General features: G+C 39.4%; 1 protein-coding gene across 1 annotated transcript in view; it reads right to left on the reverse strand.

The window, feature by feature from the left end:
• The window catches only part of phaf1 (phagosome assembly factor 1), a 55,377-nt gene that overhangs the window by 7,640 nt on the left and 34,536 nt on the right, over positions 1–13,201 (reverse strand). The window contains exons 8-15 of the mRNA XM_003221589.4: positions 12,092–12,189; positions 10,428–10,540; positions 8,132–8,265; positions 6,906–6,989; positions 5,501–5,583; positions 4,899–4,942; positions 1,890–1,933; positions 1,557–1,615 (exon numbers count right to left, since the gene is read on the reverse strand). Coding sequence (XP_003221637.2) covers positions 1,557–1,615; positions 1,890–1,933; positions 4,899–4,942; positions 5,501–5,583; positions 6,906–6,989; positions 8,132–8,265; positions 10,428–10,540; positions 12,092–12,189 — 659 coding nt within the window. The remainder of the gene's footprint in view (positions 1–1,556; positions 1,616–1,889; positions 1,934–4,898; positions 4,943–5,500; positions 5,584–6,905; positions 6,990–8,131; positions 8,266–10,427; positions 10,541–12,091; positions 12,190–13,201) is intronic.

Here is a 13,201-nt window from a genome sequence, read left to right on the forward strand (position 1 = left end):
AAACAATCCCTCTTCCCCGTACAATTAATTGGTTTCAGTATTATTTTTAAGCTAACAATATAAGGAATAGGAAGGACAAGAGACCTCTTCCAGAAAATTAGAAACATTGGAAGTAAATTTCAGGCAAAATTTGGTATGATCAAAACAAAGATGGCAAGGACCTAAAAGAAGCTGAAGAAATCAAGATAAGGTGGTGAGACTATACAGAAGATCTGTATAGGAAGGATAATAATATAGAGGATAGCTTTGACGGTGTGGTGAGAGAATTAGAACCAGACATCCTGAGGAGTGAGGTTGAATGGGCCTTAAGAAGTATTGCTAACAACAAGGCAGCAGGAGACAAGGGGATGCCAGCTGAACTGTTTAAAATCTTGAAAGAGGATGCTGTCAAGGCGATGCATGCCATATGCCAGCAAATATGGAAAACACAAGAATGGCCATCAGACTGGGGAAAAAATCAATTTATATCCCCATACCAAAAAAGGGAAACGCTAAAAAATACTCAAACTTTGGTACAGTGGCCCTTATTTCATATGCCAGTAAGGTAATGCTCAAGATCCTGCAACGTAGACTCCAGACATACATGGAGTGAGAGTTGCCAGATGTACAAGCTGAGTTTAAAAAAGGCAGAGGAATGAGAGGAGACCAAATTGTCAATATCCACTGGGAGTTTCAGAAAAATATATATTTTTGTTTTCTTGACTATTCTAAAGCCTTTGACTGTGTGGATCATAATAAATTGTGGCAAGTCCTTGGGGTATGGGGAGACCAAGTCACCTTGCCTGTCTCCTGAGAAATCTGTATAACGGCCAAGTGGCAACAGTAAGAACAAACCATGGAACAACAAACTGGTTCAAGATTACGGTGGGGCTGCATCCTCTCACCCGACCTATTCAACTTGAATGCAGAACACATCATGTGACGTGCGGGGCTTGAGGAATCCAAGGATGGAGTTAAAATTGTTGGAAGAAAAATTAACAACCTTAGGTATGGAGAGCATACCACTCTGATGGCTGAAAGCGAGGAGGAGCTGGGAAGTTTTATAATCAAGGCAAAAGAAGAAAGTGCAAAAGCTGGGTTGCAGTTAAACAATAAGAAAACCAAGATGATGGCAACCAGACTGACTGATAACTGGCAAATAGAGGGAGAAAACATGGAGGCCGTGACAGACTTTATATTTCTAGGCGCAAAGATTACTGCAGATGCAGACTGCAGCCAGGAAATCAGAAGATGTTTACTTCTTGGGAGGACAGCAATGATCAATCTTGATAAAATACTGAAGAGTAGAGACATCACACTGGCAATGAACGTCCAGATAGTTAAAGCAATGGTATTTCCTGTAGTAACTTATGGATGCGAGAGCTGGACCATTAGGAAAGCTGACTGAACAGAACATGGGCTGGTCCATGAGGTCACAAAAAGTCGGAAGTGACTGAATGAATGAATAAACAGCAACAACCAATATAACCTCTGTTGGTCTATATCATTAGGACTCTTTCCGGTAGCAACTTGAAATCCAATCAGACTCCAATCCAAGGGACAGAGAGAATCTTTACCTGTGAAGTACTACTGGCTTCTCTACTGGATGTCCAAGAAGGTCCTGAATACTGTCCCACTGTAAGAAAATGAAAATGTCTTAGCAAATGGAACATTTTAAGGAAAGCCAAGTGCATTTTGAGAATTCAGAATTTGAGGCTTCTTAGCAATGATCCCTATTGGTGGAATGCTCTCCCAGGCAAATAGGTATAATAGCTGAACATGGAGCTTATGAATTTGTTAACTGCAGCACAGAATGCCACCCAACATTTTAAAAAAATATGATTTATTGATCGGGTGAAAATAAGATTTGTTGAATTTTCAGAGCTGCATTATCTTGGGTTGTGCCTTACCTTGCTGTACGTTGTGCAGGTTTCCATCTGCGAGTCAGTACTTTCTGTAAGAAAAGGACAGAACAGTCTTCAGGCAAGGTAGCATTTCAGCACTACATTCCACCACCTCTTTAGAACTCAGTGGTTATTTTGCACCCAGAGAATGCTAGGAGTTACACAGAACATACAAGGCAATACATCTGAAGCTCAATAAACCTTATCAAAACTTATCAGACTTCAGCTTAAAGAACTGGGAATGTTTAGCCTGTGGAGCGCTAGCGCGAGAGTCCAGAGCTTTAGGGCTTTAAGGGAGCAGCCTCCGGGCCTTGTACTCTTGTCTGCTTTGGGAGATTGCTATCCACTGTGCCTCTACCAAATTTGTGTTTCTTTTCTTATTGTTCCATGTGAATGTGCAGGATATGCCTTGTTGTCACACATTTCGTTGCTTCAAATGTGCTTCCTTGTCACAACTTTGTGCTTCTACCATTTCAAAGTTGACCTTTCTTTTTCTATTGTTCCATGTGAATGTGCATCTATACATTATTTGCTATTTATAAATAACATTTTCTTATTTAAAAACACTTAACAAAAATGTTCTCTTGTTCATGGTTCAAGTGAAGCCTTGATTTTGGATTTAATATATCCTGGAAGTTTTTGTTCATGTATTACTGCTCAAGTTTTACTAGTTATATGTTCCTGATTGTGGATATATGCTGTATCTGTAATTCCTGACTGTTTCTGGACTTTGTCCTTTGGAACTTTATGAGACATTTGGATTATTGTTTGATTCACACCTTTTGCTAAACCTTTTTGGATTATACATCTTCCTTTCTTATTCCTGATATTTATATGCTTTTAAATCTGTTTTACACAATTAACGGTTTGCTTATATTTTTGGACTCTTGTGTGGTGCAGTGGTCATAGGTGTTTCCAGGCCTTGAGGGCAAGAGGTTGAATCTGTGGATGCAGAATCCATGGATATGGAGGGCCAACTGCAATGGCAAACTCAATCTGAACAAATCATGCCAAAAGAGTGAACAAAATCCCATGATAGGCTGCAAGTGAGAAATGATCTGAAGACACCCATAAACAACAGATTCTCACAGCTAGGAAAGTTACTCTTTTTGGACATGAAGTGTACAGATGGAACTGCATGGGAAGCAATAGAGTCAGACGTAAAGAACGTGAACTGAATAAAAAAATAGAACAAACTCTGAAACTATTGGTGACACACAAAATTATACGAAAATTATAGGACAATGAATTGGGATCAGTTCTCCCGGAAAGTACAGACAATGCTTATTTGTGGCTCTTTAAAGAGAACACTTTGTTAAGATGAGAAATGTATGACCTTCCAGATGTTGGTTGTCAGCCACTCCCAAGATCCTTTGAATTGGCCACGGCTGAGGAAAGCTCTAAAACACCCAGAAGGCAACTGCTTTTACATGAAACCTGGATTGAATTAGAGCCATTCTGGCCTCAGGCCCATTGAAAATTTAATAACCTGAAGTTTGTTTTGAAAGCGGAAACAACTGCTGAGTAATAATATCCAGAGATATGAGAGAGACTCAATCGAAGAGGCTGAGAAACACTTTCTTAGGACATACAGATAACTGAAGCCTGTTTCCTCATCCTACATATTCCCACTTTTGCCCAGGCTTTGAAGAAATAGCATTTAAAAAAAAACATAGGCTTCAAAGTGAAGTGTGACTGAACAATTCATAATGCTGAAGAATCATACTGAAAGTCAGGTACTGGAAAACTTTTGCATTTCTTGTTCTCTCTTTTTGTTTTCATGCAGTTGATTCTTCTTGGATTTAATTACAATAAAAGTTACATAAGTCCGTAGTTTCTTCACTCCAGATAGGAGGTCCAGGTCCACTATTGAGAATTTACACTGAATCTGAACAGGTTCAATATGGTGCAAGACGTCTGTTCTGTAATCCAATTTGCTTCCAATATTTAACAAAGCAATACTATATTCACATTTATCAGTATGCTGCTTGTTACAGATGGGTAGCATGTTGCTGGCCCTCCAAATTATCATTATCCGCAGTCTAACATGGTAATGAAATCGGAATCCAACACCAAGGAAGTATAGGGCAGTCCAAGTCAAAAAGCCGTTAAAGGCAAAAGGAATGCAAAGACGCTAGAAAGGCTCCTAAAGCTGCTGAAGCGGCAGAAAAAAGGAACTGAGGCGCAGTCCCCACCTCCTGGCTTTTACACTACAAGGGGAGTGTGGGCGAGGTCTCCGCCAAAATGTTTCCATTTCAAAGATCTAGAAGGTTCCAAATGGTTGCGCAGGTGCAGAGGATAAACCCATATGTGCGATTTCACAGAGTACACGAAGAAGAAGCACACAGACTTCCCATCCCTTCTTTACATAAATGAGATTTTTTTGCAACACTCTGTAACAAAATTTGAAAAAAAATTGTTCCTGTTTCAAAAGTTTTGTTTCCTGTTTACTTGTGTACTGCTTACTTTGAAAGTAGTTGTTCTGCTCCAAAAACTTTGCTCTTGTGGTTGCCACAAACTGTGTTGAATTGGTTGAGACACTATGAGATATTCACTGAAAAACTATAGCAAAATGTGTTGCGGGATGTCCCGCAAAAACAAAGTTTTTGTAGTTTCATAAACTTTTCCCATGTTTTTATGATAGAACCAATTAAGAAATGACATTTATAACCCAGGAACCAAAATCGTGATACATATTTATTTATTTCATACATTTATATCCTGTCCTTCTCACTCCCCCCCCCCCCCGAGGGGGGGATTTAGGGCGGATTCACAACATAGGGTTATTATTATTATTTCCCTCCCTCCCAAAGAGTTGATAGATCTTCCTCACATCTCCAAATTGCTAATTGTTAAATCCACAGAGGGGTAACTTGAACCTGAAGATGTCAGTCAACTTATCTGCTACTGCATAACTTTGGACTTCTTCTCACTATTAAGCATGCCTGCAAAGTCATCACACAGTCCTATCAGTATTCAAACATTCAAGATTTTCCAGGCTGCATTTCTTCTTACCTCGCTTAATTGCTAGTGGGATCTTGAATTCACAGCGGTGATAACTATGAAAAATGAAAAGGCAGGATCATTAGGAGTAATCAAAAGGTATTCGCTCCGAATTCACTAGGAACACTACCTAAAAGAAGTAGGCAGCCTGTCCTTATTGGACTATTGGATTATAACCTGTTAGGATCATAAGTGTTCCCTTAGTTTATTGAGTAGTGGAAGATCACTGGGCACATAAATATCTTGTTTCTATTTGATGCTCACTGTTAAAGATTGTAGATGATGTTAAATAGAAGCCCAGTAGCATGGCAGAGAAATTCACCAATCAGAGTCCTAGCTGTTCGCAGGCTCAGCCAACCAGCTTCTTACACGTATTTTTCCAGTTAACACATATATAATGGTGTCTTTACAAACCCCAACACTCTCAACAGACAAAGATTCAAGTAGACTTCTTTAATATAACATGTTTGTTATATTAATTTCATGTATTTAAATATGCAGGTACATTTCTTGTCAGGTTAAACATTTCAGTTTGTATCTTTAACTTATAGTCTTTAACATTTTTTTAGTGCTCATAATCAATGCATGCTTTCGTGAACCGAGGCCATACTCACATGTTGAAGTTATAATGACCTGGGTAATTCGTATGCAGAACAAACTTCTTCACTTTGTGGGTATTTGCATCAAAAAGGATATCCTGTGAAGGGTGAAAATGAGGAAAGGGATGGAAGTTGATTCAGACACTAGACTCAAAACAATGAAACAACATCACGCCCCAAAGAAAGTGGGATCATGTTGCTTAGAGCAATGATATGAAGGACTTATTTATTTTAACTTGGGAGAAAACATAATGTCAAAACCACCGTGAAAGGTTGTGAATTTATATGCAACTCGGGTCCTAGCTACACTGCTATTATAATGCAGATTGAACTACACAAGTTGGTCATATATAGGACCGGGCAATGGCGCAGCTGGTTAGTAGGCCGCTGCAATAAATCACTACTGACCGAGAGAGATCATGAGTTCGAATCCAGCCCGAGTCGGAATGAGCTCCCAACCATTTAACAGTCTAGCTTGCAGTTGACCTATGCAGCCCGAAAGACGGTTGCATCTGTCGAGTAGGAAATTTAGGTACTGCTTTATGCAGGGAGACCAATTTAACTAATTTACAACATCATAAAAGTTTCCAGCAGCATGCGGAAGAATGAGGAAGTACGTCATCAAGGACTCGGTGTCACAAGTGGACGATGAAGCGGCAGCTCCCCGTGTCCGGAATCGAGCATACCCTCACGAAGCCAGAAGCTGGAAAATGTTAAATTGCCTCTGTGTCTGTCTATATATGTCATATGTTTAATGACATTGAATGTTTTCCATATATATGTACATTGTGATCCGCCCTGAGTCCCCTTCAGGGTGAGAAGGACAGAATATAAATACTGTAAATAAAATAAATAAATAAATATAATCCAGTTCAAGGTAGTTAAACTACATTATATGAGTCTGCACCAGGCATGGACAAACTTTGGCCCTCCAGGTGTTTTGGATTTCAACTCACACAATTCCTAACAGCCTACAAGCCATAAGGAATTGTGGGGCTTGAAGTCCAAAACACCCGTAGGGCCAAAGTTTGCCCATGCCTGGTCTACACTGACCATATAATGCAGTTCAATCTCCACTCTAATGGTACAGGGGCCTTGGTGTCTCTGCTCCAGACTGTTGAACAGGCCAGGCGATGGCTTATCCTCTCTCCAGAGCATTTCTGAGTTTGGTGAAGCAAATTACATTCTGCAAATATTGAATATCCAATACGTGAAAATGAGCTCCATGAGACACCCAAAGTACAAATGCACCATTAACTACACAGGCAAATGTAGAAAAAGGTAAGGTTCAGTGATCTCAGCAATGGAGCTCTGGAGGATTTTAACAATATTCACTCCTACACTAAAAGGTTATGAGCATTATAACAACTGAAGATAAAATGGAAGGAAAGCAGGACGGATGTCAAAGCTGGCGACTCACCACTCCAAGCGTGAAGTAGTTGAAAAAGTAGTCATTGCACTTTGAAGGTACTTGCTTATGAGGAGAAGGCGAATGGATTTTCATCTATAAATAAAGAACAAAAATGCCAGAGACACTTCAGTTTTCTGAAGGGTGAGACAAGGAGGTTTTAAAAACACAACCATTGCTATCCAACTTGATAGACACACTGCTCTGGGAAACGCAAGGGCAGATCCTCATGGTTACGTGTTACTCCATAGAAATAATACCACTATGTAATGCAATTTTTATTCCTGGGTTATAAATGTCATTTCTTAATGGGTTCTATCATGAAAACATGGAAAAAGTTTATGAAACTACAAAAAGGTTGTCTTTGCAGAAGGGACATCCTGCAGCACATTTTGCTATAGATTTTCAACGAGTATCTCTTTGAGTCTCAACCAATTCAACCCAGTTTGTGCAGACACAAAAATACAGTTTCAGGAGTATAACAACTACTTTCAAAGTAAGGACTGTACAATTAAACAATTAACAGGAAAAGAAACACTTTTAAACCAGGAACAGAGAGATTTTTAATAGTTGAATTGGTTGAGACTCTATTATGAGATATTCATTGAAAAACTAAAGCAAAATTTGCCACAGGATGTCCCTCCTGCAAAGTTTTTGCAGTTTAATAAACTTTTTTCATGTATTTATGATAGAACCAATTGGGAAATGGCATTTATAACTCAGGAACAAAAACTGTGTTGCAGAGTGTTATTATTCAGTAATCTAATAAAAACAATAATCTGTCCTGGGTTGCTATGTTTTCTGGGTTGTCTGGCCATGTTCCAGAAGCAGTCCCTCCTGACGTTTCACCCACATCTATGGCGGGCATCCACAGAGGTTGTGAGACCTATTGGAAACAAGGCAAGTGGGGTTTATATATCTGTGGAATAATGTCCAGGCTGGGAGAAAGAACTCTTGTCTGTTTGAGTCAAGTGTGAATATTGCAAGTGGCCACACTGATTAGCACTGAATGGCCTTGCAGCTTCAAAACTTGGTTGCTTCCTGCCTGGGGGAATCCTTTGTTGGGAAGTGTTAGCTGACCCTGATTGTTTCCTGTCTGGAATTCCTCTGTTTTCTGAGTGTTGGTCTTTATTTACTGTCCTGATTTTAGAGTTTTTAATACTGGCTGCCAAATTTTGTTCATTTTCCTGGTTTCCTCCTTTCTGTTGAATCTGTACTGACGTATTATTTCCTCTCACCTTATCTTCTGACTTGTAGAAAACTTTGTGAGGCGATCCCAAGGTGCTCAGCACATCTTGGCACGAATCACCGAAATACACGCAGCGCTCAAATACCCGCATCTTGGCATCCGCTAATACGCCAGGTCCACATCCTAAAGGAAAAAAGAAAGATTATTCTCAGTTTATGAAAAAAACACTTTCCACATACAGTATCTCTGCAGCCTGAGGTTTTGAGAATACCAAAATTTCTGGGGGCAAGGATATCTGTATTAATTTTCTTATGGAAAAACAAAAAAGAGACTCTCTAGCATCTTAAAAGCCTATGTATCCTTTGGAATACATTCCTATAGATTCCAGAGAACAGGTGAATTGGAAGGCAGTCCGTGAAGTCAAAGTGCATCCAAGAAATCTTATTGTAGTGAGTTTAGGGGACCATCTTTTTGCCCCAAACTTTTGTTCCATACACACAATTACAGGCAGTTCCCGAGATACAAAATCTGACTTACAAACGTCTCATAATTAAAAACGGGGATGAGACTGTTGTTGTTGTTGTTGTTGTCATCATCATCATTATTATTATTATTATTATTATTATTATTATTATTATTCTACTAGACTTTATCTGTATTCCGCCCAATCACCCCAGGGGACTCATTAATAGTTATAGCAATAATAATAATAATAATAATAATAATAATAATAATAATAATAATAATAATAATAATAATAAATCAAAACAGACACCACAGGGATGTTCACCCTTCTGCTGGGCTATCCAAAGCTTAGGTATATATGGAGTTACTTTTAAAATGTTCTTGTTCCGATTTGATAAATGTGGATTTGATGTCTGTGAGTAAGAACGAACTGAATGAAAGAAATGAGAGCTAATAATTTTGGAGACACCATTCTGAAGATTAAGGCCCTCAATGACTAAACTATCAACTACCTGCTTGTTGAATTGTAATTAAAAGTTGCTGATGAGAACTGTGACAATGATTTACTGTTGACATCACTGACTTGATTAATTTCTCGGGAAAAACAACATGTTTACATTATCAGAGACAATAGTTCGAGGGTTGAATGAAAAGTAATGCCTCCACCTTCATTACTTGGGTTTGGATGAGAATATTTTAATAAATCAAACACAGAAATAATCCTTAGAATGTGCTCTTAAACTACCACTATTTACTTTTCCACATAATCACCAGACAATTGGATACATTTCTGCCCACGATGAACAAGTTTTCTGAAGCTGTCACGGAAGAAGTCGACACTCTGTTATCGCAACCAGCATCTCACAGTCCCCATCATACACAGAGCTTCCGATAGTCAAGCAAAGCAATAATGTGACCCACACGTTCTTGTGAAATGCTGATGATGCTTGAAATTTCTCTCTTGAGTGATACAACAATCGTCTTGAATCAATCTGTCCACCTTTTGCTAGTGAAACTCGGTGGTTACTGTCTCAGGATGTTCAACTCTTTTTTTGTCACACAAGTCCGATGTTCCCACCTCAACATCTTTAAACTTACTCACCCAACGACGCACAGTACTCATATCAACACAATCCCCATAAACAGCTTGCATTATCTGGTGAATCTCCTTTGGGGTGACACCTGCTGTAAAGAATTCAGTGACTGCACGTTGCTTAAGTCACATTGACTGACCGTCTGCGCAGGGTTCCATACTTCGCACTTTAACAACACAACCGTTCAATGCTAAGGCTTCCCCGTCTGTGCAGGGTTCCATACTTTGCACTTTAACAACACAACCGTTCAATGCTAAGGCTTCCCGCCAAATGGAACTGTAGAGGAGAGTCTACTGAACAAGCCAGTACCTGCCGCAGACCAGGACTGCCATCTGTTGAGGAGTTATGAAGGTGGAGGCATTACTTTTCATTCAACCATCGTAAGATCCCAGCCAACTTTGGCCTTGATTCAGGCTTGGAGTGAAAGACCTTCAAATATCCCACTGAGAATCTCTTGGAACAGGACTTAACAAGCAAATGATCATAACTTCCTGCTTAATCCTGCTAAGTTCCTTTTCTCTTTTCTGTCAATGCATTTGATTGCTGATGGGAGTTTCACAAGGCAAGAGTCTGAAAGGATGCACGTCTCCCTGCACACCAAACCTGGTTTCTTTATGAGTTTGGAACCAAATAAAGCAGATCCAAGTCCTTTCCAATACACATGCAGTAAGAGAAAAGTCAAAGGAAAATATTGGAGATGTTGTTCTATATCTGCATTAGACCCAGATGGTGACACATATGTTTACGCCTTAATAAAGGAATAAATACTTCTGCCAGATATTCTACCTGCAGTGAGTAAGCGGAGCCGTAAACCTGAGGGCCCAGCTCCATCTCTCAGAACGTCAACGCTCTCTGCATACACATTTCCAAGGAAACAGCTCAGAGGCATCGGAGGAGCCCTGAGAAATAAAGGAAAATCATAAACAACAATAAGACCACACAGAAGAAAGTGCAGGGAAAGGCTTCCTGATAAGTTCTTAAATGTTATCGAGCTTGCCTTAGTTTACTCCAGTCTCTGGATTATTAAACTTTAATGGAAATGATTATGAGTTCATTCTGTTATGTTTTATTGCTATGTGAAATTAATTGTGTAATGAGGTCTTTCCATTCGAAACGCTGGCACGAAATTTCAGTGCTGACATGGGGATTAAATAAATAATGGAGAAAAAAATATGAACATGATCACAAGAATGACCATTCTCCATTTATTTGTCTTCTAGCCATTCTATTTTCACATCCATTTGTGAAACGCTTTATAGCACTTTTAAATATTATACACCTTTCTTATGCTTATCTCTCAAAAATGTGCATTTTAATAGTAAATACGCCCCATTTAAACATGATTCAACTTTTTAATTTGTCATATGTCTAACATGGCATCTGGTTGTTAACATTATTTTTTACTGCTTAAACCCATTGTAATGTGAGCCACCCAGAAATTCAGTCCTATTTTCCAGATTAATTATACGGAAATATTCCAACACACACACCCATATGACATCTAAAAAAACTTCTGGTTCTGGGTTGCTGTGAGGTTTCCGGGCTGTATGGCTGTGTTCCAGAAGCATTCTCTCCTGATGTTTTGCCCACATCTATGGCACTCAGAGGTTGTGAGGTATATTGGAAACTTGGCAAGTGGGCGAGTTGCCTTGGTAAATAGAGACATCATCATCGAAGCGGATCAGTTTGTCATTGGTGTTGAGCTTGAGGTTGGTGATTTTTTCCGGGCTACTAGTATTTTAAAAACTCTAAAATCAGGGCAGTAAAGAACAACACTCAAAAACAGTATGGAAGAAACAAACAAACAGGGCAGGCTAATTACCTCCCAACAAAGGATTCCCCCAGTCAGGAAGCTCCAAGGCCATCCAATGCTAATCAAAGTGGCCAATTGCAACATTCACACTAGCCTCCAACAGACAAGGGTTCTTTCTCCCACCCTAGACATTATTCCACAGACATATAAACCCCACTTGCCTAATTTCCAACAGACCTCACAACCTCTGGGATGCATACCATAGATGTGGGAAAAACATCAGGAAATAATGCTTCTGAAACATGGCCATACAGCCCGGAAAACTCACAGCAACCCAGTAAGTCAGGCCATGAAAGTCTTTGACAACACCTCTATTGTTCTCATAGTAATTGTTTATTCAATGCTTGAACCATAGGCCTTTCACATACAGGACAAACAAGTAAATACATACAAACCAGATTATTAAATACACAATTAAAACTTCTGGTCACTAGAACTTTAGATAAGAGAAATGCAACCCACAAGAATTGTGGCTTGAATTGTGAGCTTGTTTGATAAGTCTAAATTACAGTAAAATATCAATCTTAACATATTTCTCTCCCAACTTCATCCACATAATCATGCGCAAACAAAACGACAATAAATTGCTATTAACTATTTATCTGGAGGCATTTGATGCAAGGCAAAAGTTACGTACTTCGTATCCTGTAGGCTATTTCCGCTGTATATGTACATGCGTTTCACAGTTGCCCCATGGGGGATTTGCAGAGAAGCGAGGCCATGGGCAAAGTTTGGCTGCAGAGACGAGAATAAAGTCATTCTGACTGCAAAATGTGCAAATGCAAAAATATACAGCATATTTTTTTCATTAGCTGCAAAAAGATAAGTTATGTGATTTGCACAAAACCATGAAAACCCCCAAAATGCCTTTGAGAAAAGTTAGCATGCCATTGGTTGTTAGATGCCAAAATAATACCAACTGCTATCTGGGTTTCCATATGCTTTTTCTTTCTCTATGATTTTTTTTTCATGTCAGGAGTGCAAGTTGCTTCTAGTGTGAGAGAATTGGCCTTCTGCAAGGACGTTGCCTAGGGGACGCCTGGATTTTTTTTGATGTTTTTACCATTCTTGTGGGAGGCTTCTCTCATGTTCCCGCATGGAGCTGGAGCTGATAGAGGGAGCTCATCTGCCTGCCCTGGATTGGATTCGAACTGGCAACCTTCAGGTCAGCAACCCAAACCTTCAAGTCATCAGTCTTGCTGGCACAAGGGTTTAACCCACTGCACCACTGGGGGCTCCAGCTCTGGAGCTGCAAGGCCATTCAATGCCAATGGCACCCTATGATGACACTAGGTTTCTCTATGATGCCAGAATATTGTTTAATCTATATTCTAAATTGCAGACGATATAAGGCACGGCATGGAAGTTGGAAACTGAGAGTATGGAATATTTTCTTTCATAATGAATTAAACATTTAAGACAAAGTGTTAAAACATTTCCTTCCTCAGAATGATTTCTAAGAATGATGAAACAGGAAGATGTTTCGGTATAGCATCACACATCACGGCAATTCCCGGCCTTGGTTTCCTTTTCTCGGTTTTTTTTATGCAAATCGAACGGCTTGTGTTTACCTGACACTACTGAGAACTTGATGAGGCAAGGCTGCATTTTGCCTGCTCTTCACAAAGCACAACACAAAGCAGTCTCTTGCTGCTACAAAACCTTGCAGTTATTTTTGCAACAAGAATACAAAACCAGAATTCCATTTGTAGTCATTTTCTGGAAATGCTATGCTAAATGTAGCACT

The sequence above is a fragment of the Anolis carolinensis genome, unplaced genomic scaffold (assembly GCF_035594765.1).
Source record: "Anolis carolinensis isolate JA03-04 unplaced genomic scaffold, rAnoCar3.1.pri scaffold_9, whole genome shotgun sequence".
NCBI lineage: Eukaryota > Metazoa > Chordata > Lepidosauria > Squamata > Dactyloidae > Anolis > Anolis carolinensis.